Raw genomic sequence first — 12,633 nt, forward strand, 5'->3', positions numbered from 1 at the left:
ACGTTTTTGCTGACAACTTTCTCTACAATCATTTTACATAGTTTACAAATGACAACGTATTATATATTATACATTGTGTATTATATATTATACATCGTGTATTATAAGTCCAACACTTATTGACCATTTATTATATGTCAGGTACTGTTCAAAATGCTTTTATTAACTCATTTAATCCTCACAATCACCCTACGGTATAGGTCCTGTTAGTCCCATACATGCAGAACTGGAGAGAATGTAGTTTCAAGGTCAATTAAAAAGTAAAATTCCAAACCAACTTTGAGTTCAAAAACAATGAAACTTTAAACAGTTAACTCACTCTACTCTGACATGTTTAAACATTTAAAATTCAAAATCCCTTTCATAGCTTAATTTTTTCCACTAAAAAAGTGATTAAAGTATGATTATGAGGCTCCAAATTAACATAATTGAGTGAGTTATCAAGAAATGGATTGGTCTCTTGGAGATTCTTGCTACCAGAGACTCAGCACAGGGAAGAAAGTAAAGGGTGATTTTCCCCAAGAGCAGGCAAGGTTTTGTGTTCTAGAATTTAGAGCTCTCCCCCCACAGGGATGCAGTTTACAGTTTTTTTTGATGTTTATTTGTTTATTTGATTGCAGGGAAGGCTGACCCAAATAGGAGTTTTCTGGAGGAAGACCTAGGCTAACTGAGATAATCTGCCTAGATTGTCTGTGGGGATAACTGGGTGTGCAAAAAAGGTTTTGAAGGGAATGGGGATGGATTGCCTAGAAGAGAGTCGAGTAGTTTGCTGACCAGAGGCCAGAGAGTGTGTCTGGAAAAGGACCATCGGGAGTAATCAATAAAACACAGGTCACAGCCTCTCCCTGTTTTTCCTGGGTCCTGGTAAAATCCAAGGGAAGGGAAGAGAACCATTTCCCATTGAGCGGTAGGGGAATGATATCAGATTTTTGTTGATTTTGGCATGTGGAAGCTTGGAGCCAGATATGACATGATTTACAAAAGTAAAATAAGGAAATGTGGTTTGTGTTTCTTTTTTTGGTGAGGAAGGTTAGCCCTGAGCTAACATCTGTTGCCAATCCTCCTCTTTTTCTGTTGAGGAAGATTGGCCCCGGGCTAATATCCATGCCCATCTTCCTCTACTTTATATGAGGCACCGCCACAGCATGGCTTGACAAGCGGTGCATTGGTGCATACCCAGAATCCAAACCTGCGAACCCCCGACCGCCGAAGCGGAGTGTGCAAACTTAACCACTACACCACCAGGCCGGCCCCAAATGTGTTTTTTATACTTTGAGTATTGAGAAGCAATTCCTTCCTCTTACATCCAACGTTTTTTTTTCCTGCTCTTAAGCAAAACTTCTTCTGTGAATGTAGTAGTTTTCTTTCATTCTCTCCACCTCATTTTCACTGCCTTGGTTCCCTGGGTTCGCTGCAGCAGCTAGATGCCCTTACACTGATCCCCACACACTTATCTTGCCTAAGTTTTTAAGTCAATATCTCCAAAAGCCAAGTACGCTATCATTTGGTGAGCATTAGAAACTGTCATCCCCATCGGAGAACCAGTTGTATCTCCTTCCTAAACGGCTCCTTGAGTCTTCTTGCTGTCCTTCAAGAATCTTAGAATTACTATATGACCCAACAATTCCACTCCTGGGTGTACATACCCCAGAGAACTGAAAACACATATTCACACAAAAGCTTCTCCATGAATGTTCATTGCAGTATTATTCACAACAGGCAAAAAGTGGAAACAATGCACATATCCATGAACTAGTGAATGAATAAACAAAATGTAGAATATCTATTCCGTGGAATATTATTCACTCATAAAAAGGAATGAAGTACTGATACATGCTACAACATGGATGAACCCTGAAAAAATTATGCTGAGTGAAAGAAACCAAACAGAAAAGGACATTTGTATGATTCCATTTATGTGAAATATTCAGATTAGGCAAATGCGTAGAGACAGAAAGTAAATTAGAGGTTACCAGGGGCTGGGAAAGGGGAAATTGGGAGTGGCTCCCAACAGGTCCTGGGTTTCTTTTTGGGGTGATGGAAATATTCTGGAATTAGATGGTGGATGGTTGCACAGTTTCATGAATGTTTACTAAAAATCACTGAATTATACACTTTAAAATGGTGAATTTCATGTTTTATATTTCAGTTTAAAAATTTAAGATTCTAAAGCAAAAAAAAAAAACAAAAAAGAATCCATTAGCCTTGAGTCACAGCTATCCTCTTCATGGTGGCCCAGTCTGTCATCTTACCCTCCCCAGTCCTGAGTGTCCACTGTCTAAACCCCTCCAGAGGACAGTCTATGGCTGAAGTACTGCTACCAGGCATTGTCTTTCCTGACCCCACAGCCTTGTCCTCAACTCCAGCTCTGCTGTGAGTGATGGGTGCTGACCAAGGCCCCCACTCCTGTGTGGGCCCTCTGATTTGGAGCCCCTGAATGAACTCCCACCCGAGTCACCCCTGAAGTATGGACACTGTCCCTCAGGAATCCAGCCATTCTGCAGCCAGGTCATTTCCTTTGGCCTGAGACAATGGATCTTGACTTTGTTCTCAGAAATAAAGATACCAGATTGTTATGGGGGGAAGTGTGCCCTAACCCCCTGTACCTCAGAATGCAACCTTCTTGGAAATGGGTTCTTTACAGAGGCCAAGTTAAAATGAGGTCAGGGTGGGTCCTCATGCAACATGAGTGATGTCCTTATAAAGAGGACAGACCCGTATAGAAGGAAGACAACGTGAAGAGACACAAGGAGAAGACAGCCATGTGACCGGAGTGACGCATCTATGAGCCCAGGAACACCAAGGATGGCCAGCAAACACCAGAAGTTGGAAGAGGCAAGAAAGGATCCTCTCCTAGAGCCTTCCGAGAGAACATGGTCCTGCCGGCTCCTGAGAGTTCAGACTCTGACAACTGTGAGAATCAATTCCTGTTGTTTTAAACCACCTAGTTTCTGGTACTTCGTTACGGCAGCACTAAGAAATGAATACACGTATAAAAGCACGGGGTTGTTTCAGGGTGGATGGCAGAGATTCATACATTTTAAAAAGAAACCATCAATACTACTCATAAAAAGGAACAAAGGCTGATACACACAGAATTTGAATGGATTTCAAGGGAATTACATAGAGTGAAAAAAGCCGACCTCTAAAGGTTACATACTGTATGATTCCATTTATATAACATGCTTCAAATGACAAAATTACAGAGATGGAGAAAAGACCAGTGGTTGCCTTAGGGACTTAGGGAGGGGGGAGAGAGGAAGGTGGCTGTGGCTATAAAATAGTACTAGGATGGGTCCTTGTGATAGAAACTGTTCAGTGTCTTGACAGTGGTGGTGGTCGCAGGCTTCTACACAGGTGACAAAACTGCATAGCACAGAATACACACATGCAAATGAACGAATGCACGGAAAACTGGTAAGATTTGAAGAAGGTCTATGGATTGCATCAACGTCAATTTCCTGTCAATTGTAATATTGCACTATAGTTATGCAAGACGTTACCCCTGGGGGAATAGACTGAAGCCCGGAGATGTCTCGTCTTGCCTATTTCACTCCTAGAACTGGGAATTCGGACCGTGCGTGCGGAGCTCTGTTACAGACTCCGTCCTCAATAACGTCAGGCTTAACTTGAGATCCCAAGGGGGGTAAAAAAAAAAAAAAAAAACTGGAAAAGAGGAGGATAGTAGACTAGGAGAACTCGTCGAACGAAACGAACTAAGGCGCAGAGGTGAGTAACTGTCATGTCGTCTCTCCTTCTCCTCCTTCCCATCCCTCCTTCAAATGTTGGAAATTTTCTTGGAGAAGGAAGACGAAGTGGAGCCGGAGCAGGAGTGAGCAGGTGGCCCGGGCTGCTCCCGGTGCCGGGCCTGGGCGCACGGGGCAGAAGACCTGGCCAGCCGCCCCGCGGCGACACCTGCGCTGTCCCTCACCGTGACTAGACCATCCTGGCAGAGCGCAGGGCCACTGGCCCGCCAGCCCCAGGTCCAGGAGTGCTGGGAACCTCGGAAAGTCGATGTCGGAGCGACAGGCGGAGACAAGCGAGGGGAGGTGACCAAGGGGAGAAGTCAGGTACGAACGCCCACCAGCCGTGGTAACTGGAAAGAGTTCGCTCCGCTCTGACTTTGCCCGCTCCCTCTGCATGGGGACACGAGACCGAACGGACTCCTGGGGTAAAGAGGAGCGAGGAGAGAAGATGAGGAGGACCCCGGGCCTCGGCGGGTGACAGTGCCGGGTCCCCGCTCCACGCGGCCGGCGGCGCTCGGGGACCGGGTCTGCGGCGCGGGGGTCACGGCGGTGCCAGGGCTTTTTCTAGAGTGGGTGGGGATGCTGAGTCACGGATCTGTCACCGCTCCTCACCTCTCCCCAGCCCTCCGGTGGCTAAAGCAAAAGCGAAAGCGAATGCGACTCGCGGGGCGGCCAGTGTCGGGAGCTGCGCCCGCCGCCTCCTCCGGGACCGTCGGGCATCCGCAGGCGCGGGCGGCGGGGCGGCCCGGCCGCTGCGACTCCGGGAGGTGGCCGGCGGGGGCGCGGCGAGCGGCGGGCCATGGCCCGGCGGCGGCTCCGGGGCTGCCGGGTCAGCGCCCTCCCCGCGCTGCTGCTGCTGCTGCTGCTCCGGCCGCCGGTGACTCCGGGTAGGGACAGGCGTGCGCCCCCGGGGGGCGGCGGAAGGGGCCGGGGCGCCCGAGGGGGGCGGCAGCCAGCGCCCTACCGCGGTCGCGAGTGGGTCGGCGAGGAAAGGGGTGTGCGCCCACCGGGGATCGGGGAGGGGGCGCTGCGCCCGCGCGCCGGGGACACGTGGAGGGAGCTGTGGGGAGAGCAGAGCGCTGGCCCCTGCGCCCCTACCCAGCCCGCCTTGCCTGGTCACCCAAGGGAGGGAGCCCAGGGGCCAGGCTTTTAATTCTGCGTCTTCCCAATTTTCGAGGTAAAGGGGATCGCCAGGATTTGCAATGGGGGCTCCGAGTTGGAGTTGTACAGCTGTTTCGAGAAATACGAGAGCGTGGCTCTCCGAGCCCCACGAGGAAAGCTGTGCCCGTGTCGCAAAGAAAACCACCCTGTGTCTAAACTCAGACAAAAGCAAATGATATGGGTGGGTGGTGGTAGGACGCGGTAGGGACTGCGTCCCCGGCGAGAGAAAACGTGTCGGGCAAGTTGCACACCTGGAGACCTGAAAACAACTCAAGTTCTTAGGTAGCAGGAAACCGTGAGAGGGCGTGCTTGGGGAGGGGGTGGGGGCGGCCTGGAGTACGCGCTCCCGGGCAAAGGGGGAACAAGTGAAGTTGGTGATGTCTTAGTGTGTTCGAGAAGGAATGAAGTTGGTGATGACAGTGTATTCAAGAGGGAATGAAGTTGGTGATGGCTTACTGTATTTGAGAAAAACATAGGTGGCATAGATGTAATCTCAGTGGCAGGAAGCGAATGAGTGACTCGGTGTTTATCCTGGAGCTAGAGAGAAGGGAGGAGAAAGGACAGATGAGCTTGGGTTTACCCATGTTGGCACTTCTTAATCTCTTTACAGTCAGGGAGCTCTTTGAGGGTCTGATGAAAGCTACGAATACTCTCCCCAGAAAAATGCATGAATGCACATAGTTACAAAACTTGCATGTAGTTTTGGAGTCAGGGACTCACTGAAGGCCATCCATTGACTCTGCAGGAGAGGTAGTAACCCCATGATCTCTGCGTGTGTGTGTGTGTGTGTGTGTGTGTGTGTGTTTAAGGCAAGACTCCCAATAATTTACATCCAGGTGGGCCAGTCCACCCAGTACTTGATGAGAGCTATCCATCCACAGTTACTCTTGGCTGGTTTGGTGTGAATCCCATAGCTCTGTGAAGTTTCATGAAGTTTTATTTTCCTGAGACTATGTTTGGATTTTTCCCCACATCTGAGGATCTGAGTTGTGTTGGTGACCTGGTCAGTTCCTGCCAGCTGGCTAGCCAGTGTCCGGCATGATCCCTGAGGAGATGCTGGAGTTAGCCAGTGGACTGGGACAACTCTCTTGCACAATGTGAAAGTGAAATGCAGCTTTCAGAGCCCAGCAAGGATGAGCTGTCGGCTTCAAAGCGCAGAGAGGAACCCTGCAGGCAAGGTCTCTAAGGCTCATCAACTACAGCCTGGATCTTTGACCTCACAAAGGTACTGCTGCCGTCTGGCCTCTCCTGATGTCTGTTTTTCTTAAATAGCTTTATTGAGGTATAATTGATAGATAATAAACTGCATGAGTTTAAACTGCACGATTTGATGAGTTTAGAGGTAAATGTATACACTCATGGAACCATCACCACAATCAAGAGAGTAAACATAATCATCACTACGGAAAGTTCGCTCATGTCCTGCATAATCCTTACCTCCCAACCAGCCCTCTCCCCCGGACAACCACGGTCCGCTTTCTGTGACTACTGATTTGTTGCATTTTCTAGAATTTTATATAAATGGAATCGTACAGTATATACTCTTTCTTGTCTAGCTTCTTTTGCTCATAGTAATTATTCTGAGAATTCTCCATCTGTGTTGTAACTTGTATCAATAGTTCATCCTCTTTATTGCTGAGTAGTATTCCATTGCATGGATATTGCACAGTTTGTTTATCCATTCACTTGTTAACAGACATTTGAGTTGTTTCTGGGTTTTGGTTATTATATATAAAGCTGCTGTGAACATTCACACATAGGTTTTTGTGTGGACATAGGCTTTCTTTTCTCTTGGGTAGGAAAAATGGCTAGGAGTGGAATGGCTGGATCATATGACATGGGTATGTTTAATTTAAGAAACTACCAAACCATTTTCCAAAGTAATGGTACTATTTTACACTCCCACCAGCAGTGTGTGAGAGTTCCAATTCCTCCACACTCTTGTCAGTACCTGATATGGTCAGTCTTTTTTTTTTTTACCTTTTAAAATTTTTTCCCCAGCTTTATTGAGTTATAATTGGCATATAACATTGCATAAGTTTAAAGTGTATAACACGATAATTTGATAAATATACATATTGTAAAATAATTACTACAATAGGGTTAGTTAACACATTCATCATCTCACATAGTTACAGAATTCTTGTGTGGTCAGTCTTAATTGTAGCCATTCTAATAGGTGTGTAGTGGTCTCTCATAGTTTTAATTTGCATTTTCCTAATAACTAATGATGTTGAGCATCTTTTCATGTGCTTATTTGCCATCAATATATCTTCTGTGGTAAAGCGTCTGGTGAAACATTTTTCCCTTTTTAAAATTCGAGTTGTTGAATTATTATTGAGTTTTGAGAGTTCTTTATATATTCTGGATACAAATCCTGTATCAGATACATGATTTGCAAATATTTTCTCAGAATATATGTGCCTTGTCTTTTCATTCTCTTAACAGTGTTTGATGAAGAGCAAAAAATTTTAATTTTGATGAAGTTCAACTTATTAATTTGTTCTTTTATGTATTATGCTTTCAGTGTCATATCTAAAAAATCTTTGCCTAACTCAAGGTCATAAAGGTTTTCTTCTAGAAGTTTTATAGCTTTAGATTTTACATTTATGTCTATGATTCATTTTGAGTTAACTTTTTACATGTGAAATGTGGATTGAAGGTTTTGTACTGGTTTGGTTTTGGGTTTTTTGCACATGGATATCCAATTGTTCCAGCAGCATTTGTTGAAAAGATTATCTCTGCTGAATTGCTCTTACACCTATTTCGAACATCAGCTGTCCATATATGTTAGTTGCTGTAGACAAAACATCAATATATAAAGATCAATTATATTTCTATACGTTAGCAATGAGCAATTGGAAATTGAATTTTTAAAAATATCATTTGTAATAGCATCAAAAAATATGAAATACTTAGGGATAAATCTGACAAAAGATGAGAAAGACCTGTCCATTGAAAACCACAAACCATTGCTGAGAGACATTAAAGAAGATCTAAACAAATGGAGAGATATACCATGTTCATGGATTGGACAAATCAATATCATTAAGGTGTCAGTTCTCCCCAAATCAAAATCCCAGCAGGCTTTCTTGAAGACATTGACAAACTGATTCCAAAATTCACACGGAAATGCAAAAAAACTTAGTATGGCCAAAATAACTTTGAAAAAGAACTGAGTTGGAGGAACAACATTTCTGATTTTGAGACATATTATAAAGTTACAGTAATTAAGACAGTGTGGTATTGGTGTAAAGACGGACAATGAGCTATGAGAAGCGAGGGTGCCTGATGCTTTTAAGTAAGCTTCGAAGAGAAGTGGACCCAAATTATTAAATCTGCTATTTGGTAGTATGATCCTAGTTAGAAATTATAGAGAGCAGCTCATTCCTTATCACTAGCTGAGTAAATAATATAGTCTCAGATCTGGTCCTGCTAGTTTACAGTGCTAATAGACACAGCAAGTTGTTGTCATCTGTATTATTCAAAAGGCCTGATTTGAAGGGGAAATCCTTCATCTTCGGCAGGTAGTCGTTTACTTCCTAAAGATTCTCACAATCTGAAAGGCTGCAGGTGATTTACCAAAAGCGGCTGGAGAAGATGATGATTTGTTTGAAGATGAATATTCCTGCTCACCAGTTGGGGTTTGGTTGTACAGGGTGTTATTGCACTTGGGCGTGGTTTTACAACTTATGTGACTTTAAACTTTTTTTTAAACCATTTTTTCAGAATTCTGGGGAGTTTTGTCCAAACCTTTTATGTTTTATTTCAAATCAATTTTATCTACTTATTATTGCTTTGTGCTGCTACTCATAGGAAAAAAGTGATAAAAACTTAAAATATACAAAATATTAGATTTGTTGAAGTCAACATAAATGTTCAACAGTGGAGGATGCATAAATAAAATGGAGTTTCTTTCAAATAGTATGTATCATATGACTGAGTTTTTACTAGAAGATCTAGAAGTAGTTGTCATTGAGTAGGGAGCTATTATGGGTCGTGTGTATGTAGTTGTCTGTCTTATTTTTCTCTCATAACTTGAATTGCTTTTGTAATAAGAAAAGTAAATAAAACTACAAAAGAAATAACAAAAAAGATCTAGAATTTTGGGCTTTTTTCTAATTTATTTTTAATTAATTGTAGCTGATCTTGTTTGGTAATCTTTTCATGACTTTATACATTTTGCAAATTGCTCAAAATAAAGTTCTATAAAGTCACTGCATATAACGTTTGTGCATACTATACATACATTTTAATCCTCTACAGTTTGTTTAAACAATTCCTTATTGCTAGAGCTGTGTGTAGGCTTCAGTTACCTTCCTATGGTGGGATATTCAGGTTGTTTCAAAATGTTTGATTTTCTAAACAGCACAGAGTAAGAATAACTGGATGAAAATTAGTCATATAGAACAAAAAAGGCAAGGGGAAACTCCTCAAAGTCTAAAAACAAAAAAATGGCAGAAATGTCTCTGGGGATATTCTTTTTCAATCAAATCATCACTTCAATAACTTGCTTTGGGCTAAATCACTTTTGCCAAATTGATTTTACCAAATAGTATGTAACTAAGTGAATAAATGTATAAAATCCCCTAGTATGGAGTCATATTCCCTCTTGGAGTCGTATCGGTGTTACTCATTACACATGGTTGATGTTATTTGAATGTTTTCTACTTGGAAAGACTCGATTTTCTTCTGTGCGGTGGGGAGCCATTGAAGTTCTCTGGGCAGGAGGGATCTTACTGGAGCTGCATGGTGGAAGGGTTACTCTTGTAAAGAGTGTGAAGAATAAACTGTCATCAAGAGGGTCTGGAGGCAGGAACTAAGCCAGAGGCTTTTGCAATAGTTCCTGTAAGTGGTGATGAAATCCTGAAGCAAGGCAGTGTCAGTTAGGGAGGGAAGAGGGGGCAGATGTCCTCTTGAGTCCTACAAGTGCAGAGTGTATTTCTTTCTTCTCCTTTTGCCCGTCATCCTATAGCCACTCAACTCTTCCAGACCTTCAGAAGTCATTACTTAAGAACTTGAACTATGAGGAATTCACCGACCACACAAAAGGCATGTTCGGAAGCTCAGTTAACGAGCCTGAGAGAGAAAGAATACAATTGATGAGTTAAGGGCAGTGACCTGGGCACAGGCCGTACTTACAGTGAGTGTCACAAGGAAATGTGTTGCCTTGACAGGCATTTCAGCTAGAAAAATAATGAAGGAAAATGGATTACTGTGAACGTGGAGGCCATTATGCTTTTGATACTTTTCAGCCTTTCAGCTTATTCAGGTACTTATGCTTTTCCGCTCACAGTGAGCTTCTTGAGGGCAGAAATCACATCTTATACTTCTTTTTGTTCTACCACACTTAGCATGTTGTAGGCATTTAAATGGTAGCATAAGAGAAAGGATGTATTGGAATGGATTCTGACTCTCCTTCAAGAACAGGAGGGGCGTGCTAACCTGATAACATCTGAACTCTGGATATGAGACTAGGCCAGGGCTACTTAACACATGTTGGACTGTGTAAACTGACTTGACAGATAAAGAAGTCTGATTCACAGGTTCTGGGAAGTAGAAAGAGGTGTGGTCCAATACACTATTTTGGTGACTTTGTTTAAATGATCGTTAGGACTTGTTTCGTATGTTTTTTGGCTACACAAGAGTTTTGAAAATCCCAGAACCTTAAGTTTACTCCTATTTCGATTACTTCGTCCATTCCATTCTCTGTATTCGTAAGCCACTAACTTCAGAAAATACCTATCACATACTGGGCTTAGCATTGTGAGAGTACCAACTGTGAAATATATTCACCACCTTGAAGGAGCTTACAATATTGTAAACAACATGAGACTTGCTTACATTGAATATCTAGGGAACAATGTTATAGGGGAATATATATGATAATAGAAATATCAAAAGATGTGATTAAGGCCTGTGGAAATGAAAAGTTATTGATACAATCAAAGGTATTACCTCCAATGTACTTATGAGAGAGCCTAGCTTTTAAAGTAACTGGGCATCATGTGCCTGATTGGGTTGGCTGCAGTATATGATATACTTGTGAGTTCATATATCAATTATTCATGGATTTATCTTTGTTTGGGGACTGTTCACAATGGAAAGAGCACTAGTAGACTTCCTTTTTCAGCAAAATGATAGAGTAGATATTCTGAAAAACCCACCTGCTACAAAACACCCAGAAATGATGAATATAGAGCAAACATCTATTAAAATCCATAGCCAATAAAATATGTAATTGACTGTTTAAAGCAAAAATAATAACAATGTGTTGTGGGTATATAATATATGTAGAAGCAAAATATATGACAGCAATAGCACAAAGGCTGGGAGGAGAGAAATGGAAGTATATATATATATATATGAAATAGAATAATGTCACATGAGGGTAAACTGTGATGAGGTAAAGATATGTACTATAAACCCTAAAGCAACCACTAAAATAATACAATAAAGAGTTATAGTTGTGAGCCAACAAGGAAGATAAAGTGGAATCATCAAAAATACTCAAATAATCCACGAGATGATTATCTCCATAGAAAATCCTATGGAATCTACAAAAATGCTATTAGAATAAGTGAGTTTAGCAAGGCTGCAGAATACACAATTTACAAATGTTAATATACTAAATACTAGCAACAAACAACTACAAATTGGAATAAAAATAATACTATTTGCATTGGCATAAGAACATGAAATACTTAGGAATACATCTGAAAAAAGATGTACAAAATTGGTACACTGAAAACTATAAAATATTTCTGAGATAAATTATGAAGACTTAAATAAATTGAGAGAGATACTGTGTTTGTGGATATTGAGAAAATTCACTATTATTAAGATTTCAATTCTTCCTCAACTTGATCTATAGATTTAATGCAATTCTAATCAAACTTTCAGCAAGGTTTTTTGGTTTTGTTTTTGTTTTTTTGGTAGAAATTGATACGCTGATTCTAAAATTCATTAAAGGACCAAACTTAACTTTGAAATTGATTAACAAAGTTGGAGGATTTACGCTACCTGACTTCAAGACTTACTACAATCAAGACAGCACGGTATTGGTGTTAAGATTAACAAATAGACACCTATACCAATGGAACAGAATAGCAAGTCCAGAAATAAACCCACATATACTTAGTCCTGGCTCAGGATCCTATTCCAATACCATTGGAGGTCCCCTACTGCTGGAAGAGGGGAAGGAAGCTTTTCCCTGCACAAAATCTGTTATAGATACAAGGGAGAGGTTGGCTACCATGAAAGGAAGGTGCAATATAACTGAAAGCTCCAACCCTGAGATCCAGGCACACAGGGCCTGCCTAAGACTGAGGCTGGACTAGGATGACAGAAAATTTCCTGACCCCACCACCTCCAGGCAAGCAAACACCCCAGAAACAAGCAGAGCAGTCAGCTGCTAAGGGTGGGATGGGGTGGGCAAGAGTGTGGAGAGATACCCCCTTGTGGTTTAGATACACAGAGAAAGACAAAAGATGAGGGTGGGGCAGGTACACTGAGAAAAATCCTCTGACAGTCCAGCCCCCACCCTTCACAGAGGAATAGAGAAGAGGAATTTGAAGACAATTGTTTTCTGAAGGTAACCATAGCAACAACAAAATCCAAACTCAAGTCAACAACTGACTAGATTGACTCAATCCCCCACACTATCCGTCTAGCAGAAGACGTGTTCCCGTTTTCAGGCATAAATACTGTTTACCTCAGTTCTACA

At 42.2% G+C, this 12,633-nt stretch overlaps 1 protein-coding gene across 2 annotated transcripts in view; it reads left to right on the forward strand.

Moving 5' to 3' along the window:
* Nucleotides 1–4,530: 4,530 nt before the first annotated feature.
* The window catches only part of IL15RA (interleukin 15 receptor subunit alpha), a 41,457-nt gene continuing 33,354 nt past the window's right edge, over nucleotides 4,531–12,633 (forward strand). For both annotated transcript variants that reach the window (XM_087420857.1, XM_087420858.1), the window contains exon 1: nucleotides 4,531–4,633. In XM_087420857.1, coding sequence (XP_087276983.1) covers nucleotides 4,546–4,633 — 88 coding nt within the window. In that variant the 5' untranslated portion in view covers nucleotides 4,531–4,545. The remainder of the gene's footprint in view (nucleotides 4,634–12,633) is intronic.

This window comes from Ceratotherium simum, chromosome 32 (assembly GCF_057802395.1).
Source record: "Ceratotherium simum simum isolate JZ-2026a chromosome 32, ASM5780239v1, whole genome shotgun sequence".
Lineage (NCBI taxonomy): Eukaryota > Metazoa > Chordata > Mammalia > Perissodactyla > Rhinocerotidae > Ceratotherium > Ceratotherium simum.